The 16,369-nt window shown below is 41.7% G+C and overlaps 1 protein-coding gene and 1 pseudogene across 3 annotated transcripts in view; one reads left to right on the forward strand and one right to left on the reverse strand.

The window, feature by feature from the left end:
• Positions 1-16,369, reverse strand: part of SSH2 (slingshot protein phosphatase 2) — a 312,067-nt gene that overhangs the window by 7,101 nt on the left and 288,597 nt on the right. For all 3 annotated transcript variants that reach the window (XM_037808537.1, XM_037808535.1, XM_037808536.1), the window contains 2 exons: positions 14,037-14,237; positions 2,129-2,963 (listed from right to left, as the gene is read on the reverse strand). In XM_037808537.1, the coding sequence (XP_037664465.1) occupies positions 2,129-2,963; positions 14,037-14,237 (1,036 nt within the window). The remainder of the gene's footprint in view (positions 1-2,128; positions 2,964-14,036; positions 14,238-16,369) is intronic.
• Positions 3,932-4,931, forward strand: LOC119513376 (annotated as a pseudogene).

The following is a 16,369-nucleotide window of genomic DNA, read 5'->3' on the forward strand; positions in this document are numbered from 1 at the left end:
TTTCTGCTTATTAGTCCTTTTATCCAGGAGAACCTATTTGGCCATGAGGACACAGTGGATCATGCAGTGCCCAGGCCTCTACCCTGACCATCTGCTTTGTGGTACAAGGAAAAATCTAGGATTCATCGAGACCAGAGACAAAATTAGCTACCATTTCACTGTCTACTAAACTTTGTTCTGTTTACTCAGGCTTGAGTCCAATCCAAAATGAATAGCAAACAGCTTTGGAGGCTCCCTTAATCCTCATTTTCCTAAGACCATGAGCCTCCAGGATTCAAGCCATATGGGAACAAATCTTTTCTTTCTGGCCTACTAACTTCCAGCTTGATCCTAGTCTCGTACAAGGGGGGAAGTTCCCTCCAGTGGCCCAGGAGCCACCTCACATGCCCAGTGTTAGACAGGGCAGGACGGACGAGGCCACCACTGATGCCTGATTCGGAGACGCACTCTGCCCTCTTCCCTCCTGTATTGCCGGCTTTCGTGCGTGTCCTCCCCTGCATCTCCTAGCAGCAGCACCCCAGCACATGAGGGCGGGGAGTGTATCTGTATCTGCCCACACAGTCCCTGAGTCTCACTTGGTTCTTTCTGGGAAAGGTTCACTTGGCTTATGTAGCCACACGTCTCAGCAAATTTAGAAACCGTGACTCTCTGACATTTTATTGTTCCACCAGTTACAAATTTCCAGATGGATATAGAACAAGGCCAAAAAAAATGGGCCAATGCAAAATAAGGCCCCACTGTTAAAAAAAAAAAAAAAAAAAAAATCCCTCAAACCTGGAAATGTCCTGCCCTGGACACCTCTTGAAATGTCATCATTATGACCATCAATCTCTTTTTGTTGAATGTTTTTACAAGTCTTCAAAGTACAATATTCCTCTAGGAGTTATTCTGGTCTTTCTCCTTCAAAAGAGAGCCAGAGCTAGTACAAACTAACAAAGTCAGTCATGCCTTTGGGGGAAATATGCCGGGACATCAGGCACAGGCAGACTTGCCAAGCCTGGGAGAGCAGCCACAGCAGGTCCGCTGCGTGTAGGGGCCACAGAGAGAGCACTCATATGACTGCAGTCTTTGCAGAAAGGCTATTTCTGTCAGTGCTGCTATGCTCGTTGGTCCAAAGGAGAGCTCAAGCCATTCTAATTTTCCAATAGAAAAGAAATGGAGGCAGAGACTTTGGGGAGAGGAGAAAACAGAAGTAGAGCCAAGAAGTGCCCTGGGGCAGTCAAGAGGGGAACAGATGAGGAATGGGCAAGATGGTAAACATAAGCAGACATACATTAGGAGATGTCAAGAATCTACTTAGCCCCACTAAAGTCATTAAGTGAAGTCTGGTTATGTTAAGAGTAAATCTGTCACCATTTACTTCCCAACTAGCATATTCTACTGATCTAAGACACCGGTGTTTATAAGATAGATCCCATTTTCAGAAATGTCAAAATGAGCATGAATGTCAGTCTTAGAATCGATGGTATATAGTAATTCTTTCACTGGTCTAAGATGATTTGTAAGAACTCATATGCCACTGAGAAGAACTTTAGGATTCTGTTTCCTCTCAAATCATTTCCCCAAACCAACCCTCATTCTTGAACACCAGTAGGTCTAAAATGAGGAGCAATTCAGCAACATTATTAATAGCAAAGATGCAGCATAAGGACTCAGTCATTACTCCAACAGTTATTTACACGTCTAGTGTCTGAATTTTCTCAGGCAAAAAGAATTGCCCAAACAAATCCATCTCCTCGAAGAGAGACAGGTCTCACTCAGGCAGCATCTGAGAACCTGGCACTTCATTACTGGCGACACTTGATCTGAACTGCAGAGTCCAGCAAGGGAGACCTCTCCTTATTCAGCCAGAACATTCATTTTGGCTAATCCATTCTCCACTTCTTCCCTTCTAAGAAGAGCTTCCAATGTCACCAAAAGCCTGGAAAAATACATTCCTCAAAAGGCAACTGAGTTTTAAAAATATATAAACCCTAAAATTTCAAGGAAATCTCAGCCAGATTATCCCCCCCTTACTGTCACCCTAAACCTTTAGCAACATCAAAAGTAAAGTGAACATAGCAGAATCCAGACATCTGGCCCTTAAAGGGAACTTCATTAGGTAGAGAACTATAAAGATAATTTTTACCTTTGACTGTTCCTCATCCACTGAAGAGTCTTCAGATGCATGGGGAGTATTACTCAAAGAGCTGCTTCTCTGGTCATCAGCTGTCATTTCAGAAGGGGCTATTTCTACCACTGAGAGCAGACAGCTTTCACTCTTTCCTCCAGCCAGTTCCTCCATCCTTGAGTGTGAAAAAGATCGGGACCGGGTTTCTTGAGAGAGCTCTACAAACTTTTCTAGGGCACTAAAAAAATCAATGCGATCTGTACTGAAATCTGAGACTTCAGCCTGGCAACCTAGTTGGGGGCTTGGTGACTCAGGGTCGGGGGACAGGGGGAGGTCTTTCAGTCGAGATGTCAATTCTTCCATGGGCAGCAAGTGGACGTTCATGTCTGCTTTCAGTGCGTCCGTCTCCAGGTCTTCTACTGTTAAGTCTGGGAACTTGTTGGCCATTTCTGGGGCCTGTCCAGGTTGGATTAAGGCTTTGGCTGCATGGCAGTTGTCAAGAGGGAATTTTGATTCATTCAGACAACACCCTGAAGAGCAACCATTGATGTCATTTAGGTTTAATTCATCTTCAATCTGTCCAGCATGACATTCCCTAGAAGTAAACTCCAAGCAGATCATTCTTTCTTTGGTACACAGGCCTTTCTGACTGGCATCTTGTGGGACCATGTGTTCAACAAAGACAGGAGTTATGGGTGGGTGGCTCTCCATGGTCTTCACCTCAGCAATCTGGTCTGCAGAATTGGTGATCTCCTTCTTGTTGAGTTCTAGCCCTGGTTTGCAGATGGGTTCGTGGTGGTCTGAGAGGTCACTATCTGAATGAGATCTCCAGAGCTTGTTATGTCGCTGTTTGCTGTGGGTGAAAAACACAGGAAAGGCCTTACTCTTGTTTGTGAAAACAATCAACACCCTCGCAGGAAACTACTCCCAGATAAACTTAAATGTTAACCTGAAACATGCTGTGTTAATGCCCAGTGGCACCAGGCAATTAACATTTGGAAAAAAATGCTCAAATTAACTAATAGCAAAAAACAAAACAACAATACAAAAAAACCAAATTCATATGAGATCTGCCTTTTAATCCATCAGATTGACAGGAGTTAAAACGATTGGTAATAAAGCTAGCATTGATGATGGTGTAACCAAAACAATTCTCATATTGGCATTGATAAGAAAGTGAATGACAGAATTTTTAAGAGAACAATCTGGCTATAGCTCTCAAAATTTAACCTTTTATCCACAAATTCTTCCTGTAAGAATTTTTCTTTGAGAAACAGTACTACAAATGCATAAAGATATAAGGACATTTACTATTACACTGTGGAAGTTAAAAAATCAGACACACACACACACACACACACACACACACAGGATTTAAGTTACAGTCCATACAACCATATGCTATGAGATTGTTAAAAACAAGTATTTTAGTAAATAATGTTCAAGGTATACTATTAAGCTAAAAAGATGCTAAAAACATTTGGAATGATCAGTTCCCATGTGAGAATAAATATAAGAAAAAATCTGTAAGAAAATCAAACTGTTAACAGTGGTTCCTTCGAGGAAGGCAGAAATACCAAGGGCTTTTACTTTCTATACCCTGTATTTCTATGGTTTTTGAATTTTTAAAATAAGAGGCATGCTTAATCATATATCAGGGAAGAAAAAACACATAAAGTCAAACCAAAATAAACAAAGTACAAGGGAACTTTCCAGAACACTTGGTGAGAGGCAGAGGAAGTGGCTTCCTGAGCTGCACGCAGTGATGTGCTCCTTCCCACTCCTTCTCACCACCCTCAGCCTGCTCAACGGCTGCAGGAAATGGTGAAAGAAACCACTTACTATGATGTTTTGGGGGTCAAACCCAATGCCACCCAGGAAGAGTTGAAAAAGGCTTACAGGAACTAGCCTTGAAATACCACCCTGAAAAGAACCCAAATGAAGGAGAGTTAAACAGATTTTTCAAGCTTATGAAGTACTTCTGATGCAAAGAAAAGAGAATTATATGACAAAGAAGGAGAACAAGCCATCAAAGAGGATGGAGCATGTGGGGGTTTTGGCTCCCCCCGGACATCTTTGATATGTTTTTTGGAGGTGGTGGAAGGATGCAGAGAGAAAGGAGAGGTAAAAATGTTGTACTTCAACTCTCAGTAACCTTAGAAGATTTATATAATGGTGCAACAAGAAAACTAGCTCTACAAAAGAATAAGATTTGCAACAAATGTGAAGGCTGAGGTGGTAAGAAAGGAGCAGCAGAGCGCTGTCCCAATGGCCAAGGTATTGGAATGTAAATAAGAATTCATGAGATGGGACCTGGAATGGTTCAGCAAATTCAGTTTGTGTGCATGGAGTGCCAGGGCCATGCGGAATGGATCAGTCCTAAAGATAAGATATAAAAGTTGCAATGGAAGGAAGATAGTTCGAGAGAAGAAGATTCTAGAAGTTCATATGGACAAAGGCATGAAAGATGGTCAAAAGATAACATTCCATGGTGAAGGAGACCAAGAACCAGAACTGGAGCCAGGAGATGTGATCACTGTTTTAGATCAGAAGGCTCATGCTTGTTTTTACTTGGTGAGGAGAAGACCTTTTCATGTGCATAGACATACAGCTGGGTGAAGCCCTGTGTGGCTTCCAAAAGCCAATATCCACTCTTGACAACTGAACCATAGCTATCACCTCTCAACCATGGAGACATCAAGTGTGTGGTAAATGAAGGCTTGCCAGCTTATTGTAGGCCATATGAAAAGGGTCGCCTAATCATCAAATTTAAGGTAAACTTTCATGAGAATAGCTTTTTCTCTCTTGATAAACTGTCTTTGTTGGGAAAACTCCTTGATGAAATGGATCAGGCAGAGCTGGTGGACTTTGATCCCAATCAGGAAAGACGGCACCATTACAATGGAGAAGCATATGAGGATGATGAACATCACCCCAGAGGTGGGCTGCAGTGTCAAACCTCTTGGTTGGGGCCAGTGAATACACTCACCACCGGCATTTTATATGCATAGTGAATAAGGAAAGGACTATAATTAATAATATGCTCACTACTTGCTACTGTTTTTTTGTTTTAATATTCAACTATAGTAGTGTTTTAAAAGTTAAATGAAGAATAAACTCAAATATAGAAGCTCTCACTTTGCCCTGTATGTATGATGACTTCAGTGTGCAAGACGAAAATTTAGTAACTGTAAAAACTATTGGTTTAAAAAAAGGAAAATTCCTTAGCATTTGTTAGGCCATCCTCCCTTATAATCGTTTTTCGCTGTATTCATGGGCCAGCTTAGAATGAGGTGCCCAGGTATGGGTATGTGTATGAACCTTCATTGTTAAGCTCTGAAATTAAAATTGTATTTAACTGGCAATCAGAAAGAACAACAAAAACAAAACTACCAAAAATTAATTTGTGGAGAAGTGTTGGTCTATATAGTGATTTATATTGTGAGATATGTTGTGATGTTTCTGCATTTATCCTGTTGCTTCCACTGTTATTTGAAAACGGCACGGTAATAATTTAGTCTGTGGTATCAGCAATAGAAATAGTAGGTTTTTAAAGAGGTTTATCATAATATGCTGCTTCTTGAGGGCATGCACTTCTACAACTGCATTCCTTTCTGCTATGCCATTAAAAATATATATATATATAAATAAGTTGATTAGTCCTGGTTACATTTTCTCCCCTTCTCTTTGGACCATGATATGACCTAGAGTAATGACTGCAGGAACTGGGTAACTTAGAATTCAAGGCGAAGACATCTTCACATGGAGGAGGAGAAATTTGCAGGTATGGGATAGGAAGGTATTCCTTAGGCTCACTTTAAACCATTTAACTTATGCTCCAAAGTAACTGTAATTTAATGTTGGTAGTATAGCAAATTATAAATAGCTTTAATCGTATGTTTAAAAGTATATGTTCACATGCTTAATCTGGATATCAGAATTTAAGCAATTCTTGAAATGTATGAATGTCTCCTTAACATACTGATTACAAAGCAAACAACAACAACAACAAAAACTCCAAAATACAAGTGTTTGAGAAGACATGGAGAAATAGGGACACTCATTCACTGTTGATGGGAATGTAAAATGGTGCAGCCACTGTGAAGGACAGTTTGGAGCTTCCCTAGAAAGTTAAATACAGAATTGCCATATGATTCACAATCCTACTTCTAGGTATAAACCCAAAAGAACTGAAAGCGTGGACTCGAACAGATACGTGCAGACCAGTGTTCATAGCAGCATTATTCACAATTGCCAAAAGATGGAATCAACCCAAAGGTCCATCAACAGAAGAATGAATAAGCAAAATGTGTTATATCCATAGAATGGAATATCAAACACCTGTAAAAAGGAATGAAGTTCTGTTACATGCGACAACATAGATGAACCTTGAAGACATCATGCTGAGTGAGGTAAGTCAGACACAAAAGGACAAATACAGTATGATCTTACTTATATAACTAATTAGAATACGCAAATCCAGAGTACAGGTTTCCAGGGGCTGGGGCTGGGGTAGGGAATGGGGAGTTAATGCTTAATTGGTACAGAGTTTCTCTCTGGGGTGATGGAAAAGTTCTGGTAATGGATGGTGGTGATGTCAACACCACTTAATTGTAATTTTAAAGTGGTTAAAAAGGGAAAATTTGGGTTAAATATTTACGTTACCAGAAAAAAATTAAAACAAAACAAAACAAACAAGTCAGAACCAGACAACACAAAGAATGAATCCTAATATATAGACTATAGTTAATAATACAATTACAATAATATTGTTTCATCAATTGTAACAAAAGTACTACATTGATGCAAAGTGTTAATAATAGGGAAAACTGTGTGTGATTGGGGGTATATGGTAACTGTACTTTGAGTGATTATTCTGTAAACCTACAGCTGCTCTAATAAATAGGAAAATAGGAGGGAGAGGGAGAGGGAATGGGAGAAAGGGAGTCCTGCAGGGGTCAGGACCACCTGCCCAGGGGGTGTGGTCTCCATGACTTACAAGGAGTTACCTAACCACAGGGTGGAATGGGAAACCCAGCCCAAAACAACAAGTTGCCCCAGGGCTCAGGGCCACGCCCGCCTCTGCTGCCAGTGAGTCTTTGCCGAGTCATGCCGCCTGCACTGTGAACCCGTTTGTCCTCTACTCTGCACCTGCTCTCAGCTCCCTCTGCCTGTCTGCGCTTGGGTGGGGCCCTCTCACTCAGGGCACAGGACAGGGGTGCTTTCCCAGGTAGGGAGTAGGTCAGTCTGTCTATAAAGACAAGCTGTCATCAAACAGCTGGACGTAAGGTGGGGTTTTCACCCCTTTCAAGCTGCATGAACTCCAGCTACCCCTAGGAGGAGACAACATATCACACATTCCAAATGAGTGAGTAGCTGTGGGAAGGGGCAGCAGGCTGCTTGCATGGTGGAGCCTAAACCGTACATTGTGATTGACTGGAGAATGGCCATTGCGCTTTCTTTTAAAGTTTCTTCCGTTATATCTCAACACCTCTTTTCTCTGCCCTAACTATGACTGTGTTCTCCAATTTCTATCCCGCACCTATCATGAGGCTGTGCAAACCCGCACCAACTCCTTTCACCCACCATGAAGGGTCAATTCCTGTGATTCAAATGACTGGGGAAGTCTCAGGGGTGGTTCTGCTCTTCTTACCCTTCTAATCATATAAAAGAACAGCTTAAATTATTGGTCAACAGAAAAATATGTTTTCATGATCCCAAGAACCCTCCAAAGTCTGGCTTTTCAAAAATTGCCTGCAAACCACCAATCAGGAGGGAATGAGAGACTAAAGTTGTGCTAATAGGCACAGCAGTGCATGGTTCAGAGGAAGGCGCAGACAGCACAGCCGCAATTTCCTTTCTCTTCCTGGGGGAGACATTCACCAGAAAATATTGGGTCTGGGTTCTCGAATTAAACTGACACCTAGTTGTAAACAGAAAGAGAAATCCCAAATCCAAAGATGGGTCTGATGAGGTCTCATTTTCCACTTTCGAATAGGACCCACAGGGAGAGGGGTAGGCAGCAACCTGATGCAGGCGAGGGCTCCGTGACCTCAGCAGCATCCTGATACCACCACTTCTCCCCTCTCAGAGGTGACCTTCATCCTCAGTTTTATTCTTTTCCTTATAGTGCTGCCACAGGCTTCTGTTCTTAGCAATCTATGGCTTAGTTTGGCAAGTTTTGAACTTTATATAAAGAAATCATATTGTATGTATTCTTATGTCACTGCTTTTTTGCCCAATATTTTGCAATCCATTGATTGTGTAGGTGTCATTCAGAGTGGAATGACACACTTATTTATCCATCCTGTTGAGGAACAGTTTTGGCTATTACAAGTGACACCGCCATGAACATTCTTGTGCTGAGTGTGCACCTCAGTTTCTCAAAGGAGTGAAAAGCTAGGCCATAGGGTATGTGTGCATCTTCGATTTTACTCGGTAACACCCAACTGTCTTCCAAGGAAGCTTTTCCCCGAGCCAGTTTATTCTAATGCTACATAGCTGTTAGGAATAGATGTAAGACATTAGATCATGTCTATTATTTTAAATTGCTAATTTTAAATCCAGTTGACACCCCCACCTATTCCAGGCAGGCAGCAAGTAAACAAGATACCAACAAAGAACTTCAGACTTGGTCTGTGGCCTGGGTGATGCAACCAAGTCTCAGGTTCTTCTCCCCCTTGAGTGGCCTCTGACCTGAATGTGGATTCACATAAACACATAGGCACACATGAGATGACTGGGCCATATTGGGTAAAAATTTGGCTTTTTTACTTAGTAAATGAACAAGAAGGAAATTTAAATGACAGATGCATTCTCTTGCCTCTCCTTGCTTTCTTTTTTATATACTTGGTAAAACATCAACTCTGATTAAAACTAGATAGAGGAAAATACTGGTAAAAAAGGAGTATCAGTTATGGTAAAATTGGACTGTTAAAAAAAAAAAGAGAAAGAGAGGAAAGTAATATAGTATGGGGCCAGGGAAAACAAGGGTCCCAAAACACTTTTAGAGGATCTGCGAGGTCAAAACGATTTCCACAATATACTAAGATATTATTTGCCTTCATTCTCACTCTCTCACAAGTGTGCATCGGAGTTTTCAGAGACTACATGGTACGTAATAGCACAATAGATTGACTGGATGCAGAAGCAGATATGAGAATCTAGGTGACCTTATTAAGAGACATTAAAGAGATCTGCAAAAAAAATAAAATAGTACCCACAACTTTTTTGGGGGGGGCGGTTTACATGTTAAAAAATTGTACAGTGAATGGCTCTGCTGGTACTAGTCTCCTGTGATTCTACTATGATGCCACACTATAGTTTATGGCTACTTCTTGGGGTAATTGGTAGCCTGTAGAAATGGGGGACAAGGAGGAGAAAAATAAGTCAGGCATCTTCTATGTGCTGTGCATGGTCCTAGATGCTTTAAGTCTGTTCCACTGAAAATCTATTAAGAAAACCCTTTAAACCTTAATTGTGCTTGGCTGTCACTGAATCAGGAATCCACGTTCCTTTACTCTTGGGTTCTCTGATGCGGGCTGACCACTGTGCCCAAGCTAACTGGACCTCCATGTCACCATCAGCAAAGCTGGCATAAAAAACAACTCTGCCTCCTCTAGCCCTGGTGACAGCAGTGTTCAAAGAATAAAAAATGACATCTGTGAAGACACGTGGCATGAACTCTCCCTGGCCACCACCCAGTTTTTCTTCCTTACCCCCTATACACTGGAACTTGATAACAAAGACACAGGGTCCAGCTTGCAAATGGTCTGCCTGAAAGCTGAGCCTGTCTAATGGAACATAAATCTGCCAGATACCTGCATGACAGAGTGCAGAATAACAAACAGGGCTGCTGGCAGTTCAATGGAGTTTCAGAACACATACACACACACAGACACAGACACAGACACAGACACACACACACACACACACACACCCTTCCCTCTTCCTCCTGCCTCACTCCCAGTCCTCAGCTGTAAAAACAGAAAAAAATAAAATCAGATATGAACATTCAGTGGGTATGAAATACCCTTCTTTTTTAGGTCTAAAAGGGAATATTAAACATTAACCCTCCCCAGGCTCTTAATGACATGCTGAAAGATGCAAAAAGTCCCTTATCTTTCAGAGGGGCTGCCATTGTTTGGACCTCAGCATCATATTCTGATTAAGTGACTAACCAATTCATAAATCACTATGAGAGTCTGGTGTCACTTTGGTAAACTTCTTTTCTACCTAGAGGCCAAAGCTCTAAGCCAATACCCTCAGACAGAGAGCTGCTACCTCAAGGTAAGTATCCAGTGCCACTTCGGATACCCATGGGGCTATCGAATGCTAGGATAACCACCACATGAAAAACCATCACATGCCTCCCGGGAGAAGGTAAAAAATACAAGATCTGAGCAACTGGACAGGAAATGGGGTTTCCCAAACAGATTGAGTGGGATTTTTTTTAAGGACTTGTCCTCTCCTGGTCACAACAAGCTGCAAGGCTTGTTAGAACTTTAGGTAGTCATAGGAACCTGGGGCTTCTCTTTCTTTGCTCTTCTAAGTAGGCAGATCCTGGGACAGCACTCTGGGGCTGGGCAAAGGTCTGCTGGGCCCAATTCACCTGGCAGATGGCTTGGCAGTAGCTAGCCTATGAGTGCCAAGGTTTGACAATCCATCACAGACTGCAGACCCTATGGCTGTGTAACCACAAACACTCCTCTTTCCTCTTCCTTACTAGCACAGACTTGACTTGGTTTGGGTTTTCACTGTTTTCATGCGTTCAGGGAATGTGGCACGTTAGCCCTAGAGGAAGAACATGAACTAGTTTCTACCAGTCTTGGGAATTCTATTTCTCTGGCTAGTGACTGGTTTTAGGGATACAGCCCAATTCTGGACAACAGGTGCTAAAGGGAAGTCTACTGGACAGCTTCTGGGAAAGGTCTTCCTCCTAATTGAAGTGCCCCTTTTCTACAGCCAGATGCTGTGGAATTTTCTTATAGATGTATATAAATGTGGCAGATATGTGGCAATCATGAGACAAGCTCAATGACCAAGCCATTAATCAAGTAAGGTAGGAGAGAAAGATGGAAAACACCAAAGTCCTGATTACATCACGAAGCTATTAAAAGTCTACCTCTGTGCTTTTTGTTACAGGAGATAATAAAAGCTCCACATTTTAAAATCACTTGTAACGGAGTATTGTACCAGATATCCTCTGTTTGCCCTTTCAGATCCATTCTTCACCTTCTCCACCCAGCTTTCAGCCCTGGAGGCAGATCTATATGGACCACATTGACAGGCTTTCTTGTCTTCTGACATCCATGGAGCCTGGCTAAAAGGGAGCCCCGGCAGGAGACTGGAGGGAGGAGGGCGAAGTATTTACTCCCCTAGCTCCTTCCCTGTGGGGTCACCTCAGCCTGGCTTTGACTCTTGCTTGTGGTTATAGCTCCTCTTTGAAGATGCCTTTCTCTACAGAACTCTCCTTCAAGGTTCTGGTAACTGCTATCTCTCCTCTTTGGGATTAGGAGTGGCAATGGCTCTGCTGATACTAGTCCCTTGTGATTCTACTAGGATGCCATACCTTTGTAAATAGTTCCTTTATTAATCTCTCCTCAAGTAATTCTAAAATGAGGTGCCATGTGTGTCTTGTTGAGATCCCAACTAATGGAGGTATTCTATCACTTACTTGCAGCCAAAAGCAGCCTACATGATATCCCTAACATTAGATTCTAGTTTTTAAAAGTCAGGAAACTTTGTTATATAGGGAATTCCAGGAACATTCCTATTACAGTTTCTAACAGAGTTACTGTGTCTGTGGGCGGTGGGAGGCAATGACTGATGTCAAGGAGGAGGAAATAAATGGCATAAGCAAAGCCTAGAAAGAAGGAGATGATAAGAATCACATCTGAATAATTGTTAACAGGACATAAAGTACATTTATAAACATTTTTATTCATAGTAACTGTGTAAGGTAAGTCTCTTGATTTTCATTTTACAGATGGGGTCAGGTGAGGATCAGAAATGAGAAGAAACTTACTCGAGGTTGCAGCAACGGGTCAACCAGGAAATGAAAACCAGACCTACTGACTCAAATTTTGTGGTTTTCTCACTCCCCAGGGCCTGCCCTCCTTCCATGAAATCAAGCCCAAGAAAGCAGGATGGAACGAAAAGGAAAAGGAAATGGAAGAGGAAGGGTGATTTGTGAGTTTAAGCTTCCCTTCTTATCCTCAGCTAAGATTTTCTTGAAATTCCTTTAACATCTAAGAAAAACCACATACACTAAAAAAACAAACCAAAATCAAAGAAAAAAACCCCAACCCAACCCAACAGCTTGCAGTAGTCTGGGATTCCAGAATAAATAATGAAATTGGCAGGACACATAGTATCCTCTCTCTCAATGGGTCACGTGAGGACATTGCCTAACATCTGTCATGTGTGTGTCTGGGAATATACAATATTTTTGTCTCATCAAACCCTCAGATGCTTCTTTCTTGTGCCAAAAAGAACTGCTGTGTCCTACCTTCTGATTTAATCTAAAAATGTCATCGAAATCTGGCCCTACAGACGTATAAATTCTTTTTATGCAGAAGAGGCTTGAGTATCTTTCCAGCCTCCTTAGAGAATGGCTCAGATGAAATCATGCCAAGTACTGAGTAAAAGGGAGGATTTTTTTTTTTTAGTAGAAATCATAATGCTAGGCTGTGGCCACATTTTCATAATACTTTGGGGGTGGGAGGGTGGTCCCCCTGCCTGGATAGGCTGAAAAGTTGTTTAGCATTTTGTTCAGGGGAAACACAGCCCGGATTCAAGAGTCAAGACCAAGTCACGAGACTCACTGGAGTCAAAACCTGGCACCAGCTCCAACGGCTTCTAGGCAGCTGTGCCTCTGCCCTAATAAAACCATCTAGAACATGACTACATGGAAAAAACAAAGCAAAATCTAGCACGCCACAGAATTTCAGCATGTGGCACCTCAAAAAACTGATTCATAAACTGAGTTTAGTATATGAAACTTGTTCCTGAGAACAGCTGAAGGTGGCTTTTACCACCAAAGGGATAAAAATCAATGTAGTGAAATTACTTGTTTTATAACCAATTAACAAATTATTGTTGAGCACAGCTGATTCTTAATGATAAAGGAAGATATTTAAGACCCAGAATTGAATGGAGAGGCAGGCTGCAGAACAGGTGTGAAGAAGTACCCTACAATAGAAACCACGTGATTACCTAAGACCTAGAGGAATAGGGAAGGAATTGTTAACTGCTGTTTCAGCTTATAAGTAATTGTTTCCCTTTGTAATTTTCTACATTTTTACACAACTTATATAAAAAGTAGGATTAAAAAAGATTTTTAAAAATGAAGCAACAAAAAGCTGTTTCTGGGGAAACACCTTCATATGTCAAATGGGTTATATACATCCCAATTCTGATTTGTCATACAACCAAAAATACCCGAAAGGGCTCTGTGAAGATCGGCAGTAAAGGAAAAAAAAATGTCCAAAACAAAGCAGCAGGTACTTTAAAAAAAAAAAAAAAAAAAAAAGGCCCAAAAACTTTCTAAGAATTTTAGCTAAGCCTAATATTACCCTGGGAACACTCGGTACCAATTTTGATAGAGCAGCTGCATCTGGCCTTAAAAGATATTGAGAAATGTTCAATAAAACCTGCACCTAGTTGGAACCAAAGTAAAAGGAATAGTATTTCCACCATTTAGTTTAATTATATCTACCTGGAAGGTTAAATGCTTAATTTTCCATACTAATCTAAAATACTTATTTTTTAAAAAACTGGATTGATAAGAGTCTAAGTAAATTTCCAAAAAGCACCAGGTCCAAATTAGGCTGAGAACCAGCTTACAAGAACGACAACATTTCACCTTGCCTTAGGGAGCCTTAAGGAAGGAGGGAGAATCCAAGGAACTCACTTGAGAACTCACCTTGCCAGCAAGATACCCTGGTACTCTTCCAGTTGTCTCATAAAGCTGGGGTTGGGCTTGGTCACGGTTCGTCTTTCCTTCACATAGTCATAGGCTCGGTCCAGATTCCAGCCATATTCCTTCATGGCGTAGGCAATCACGGTGGAGGCTGAGCGACTCACCCCCATCTTGCAGTGCACAAGGCATTTGGAACCATGTTTCCTGGTTTGGGGGATCGAGAAAAAGGACAGGAAAACACAATAGTGAATACATTATAGAAGCTGGGTTCTAAATTTTCCCAAATCTCCTGTCCTGCCCTTCCATTTTCTTGCTGTGCAATGCCCCTTACCTTGGTACAGTCATACACATCTATAATCAAATGTAAGGGAGGTGAGTCAGTTCTAGTGTACTCTTAAAACAATATATTAAGGGTCTTTAATTCATTCACCAAAGATTTACCACGTGTAAGACAATGTGCAAGATGTCCCAAAGGGTAGAATCCAGTGGGAGAAAACAGACCATGTATAATTCAACATGGTAAGTGCAATGACAGCTGGTCAAAGGATGTTGAGAGAACATTTTCAATTTAGAGACCAGACTCCTTTGTGTGTGGTGAAGGCCAGTCCTCTCATAGCCCTGAGGCATGTTTCATGGCTGGCCCTCTCTTGAGTTAAAGGTGTGGCTCTGATTCATCTAATTTATTCAAATGTTCCAGGCTGCTTCCAGCTCAAGCTCCAGTAAGGGCTCTGTTCCCTGGAGGAAAGCACACGCTAACTGAAACCAACCCTCTTGTGTACTCATATCTAGCCCTGGATATTACTTTTCATGCTACCATAACCTGTGTCCTATTGAGGGGCTAGCTACATGACCAGTGGAGGAGGATGTGAGCATGTAATCACCGTGTGGCTTTCTCAAGATCAAGGCAGAAGGAATGAGAACTGCTTGTTTTTGTTTTATTTTTTAAATGGGGTAGAAGAAAAAGAAAACAAAGTTACCCCCTAATGAAAACTAAAACAAAACCCCTCAGCCTGAACATGCCAGAGCTCATTACCTTGGATGTAAACATTACTCAGTTATGCTAATTATGCTAATAACACAGTGTCTGGCACATAGTGAGCCTTCTGTTTGCTGCATATATAAGCAAAGTTATGGATGTGCTGATTAGTTTTAAGCTGCCAGATGGTTAAGTAGGAACAACATTTTAAAACCCAGAAAAGAAGTACTGTTAACTCTTATCGCTAATACACATGGGCTCTGGAATCCTTCCCAAGTGGCTATTCCAATCAGTTAAAAAATGCACATATCAGCATAATAGGGGGGAATCTTCTATTCACTCACTCACTTACTGTATCATGGCAGACAAACTAGTTTCCAGAAACTTAAATCCTTCTGCTGGGGATACAGACACATGAAAGAGTTAAGTACCAGTGCAAGGAGGTATGAAATTAAGTGCCAAAATGAGTGAGCTAGATAAGCTACAGGAATGCAGAGAATGATCTGGAATAAGTGAAGGGAAGATAAGACTACCCTCCTACCTGTCAGGTGCAAAATTTTGGTATCCTAAGGTTGGTGTGCTTGTATGCCTCTGTGTGCTTAGATTATCCCAAATGACCAGGAAAAGTTTTTTTTTTTGCTTCAGGCACCACTGAGTTTTCATTTAGACAACAGTTAGGAAGCCAATGCATAGTGACTCAAATGGAAATTTAGACGTGTGCTATATTTCCCCATCAAGCTATGACAACTTTAACGCATCAAATTTCAAGTCTGTACCTGCAGGCATGGAAGGTACTCAAACTTGGACAACACCCCCAAAAATATAACTATGAAATCCACTACCACAAAAACACCTCTCCAGCATATTCTGAACTGTGCTTTTCAGTGAAAGGTTTCTAACTCACGTTAATGAAGGATCTGAGATGGTTCTCACTGAACCCAACTGGACCTTTCACATTCAGCCTCCCCCTAGATTCTGGATTGTCCAGAGTAAGCCTAGAATCACATTAGGACTCCTAAACTCACCTGTAGGTAGAATCTGGAATTCAAGGCCCTGATTAGGCTGAGACACCTAAGGGGCCAAGGGCACAGCACGTAAGGAGGTACGGATCGGAACCTGAGAGTGAATGTTTCCTTAAAGGTTGTGCCCTGGGCACCTCACTTGTCTCGTCCTAACCACGGCTGTGCTGAAATTAGCCTTCCTTTTCACTGGGACTGGGGATTCATCTAGCCTAAAGGCCTAGGACCCTGCCAACTTGCCTAGTCTTTTCTAGTCCCTTTTCTCAGGGAACTAGGCTATTCATATCGAGTCTGAAGTGACACAAGATCTGGTTCAGGTCCTATCGTCACTGCTTGTTACT

This window comes from Choloepus didactylus, chromosome 18 (assembly GCF_015220235.1).
Source record: "Choloepus didactylus isolate mChoDid1 chromosome 18, mChoDid1.pri, whole genome shotgun sequence".
Taxonomy (NCBI): domain Eukaryota; kingdom Metazoa; phylum Chordata; class Mammalia; order Pilosa; family Megalonychidae; genus Choloepus; species Choloepus didactylus.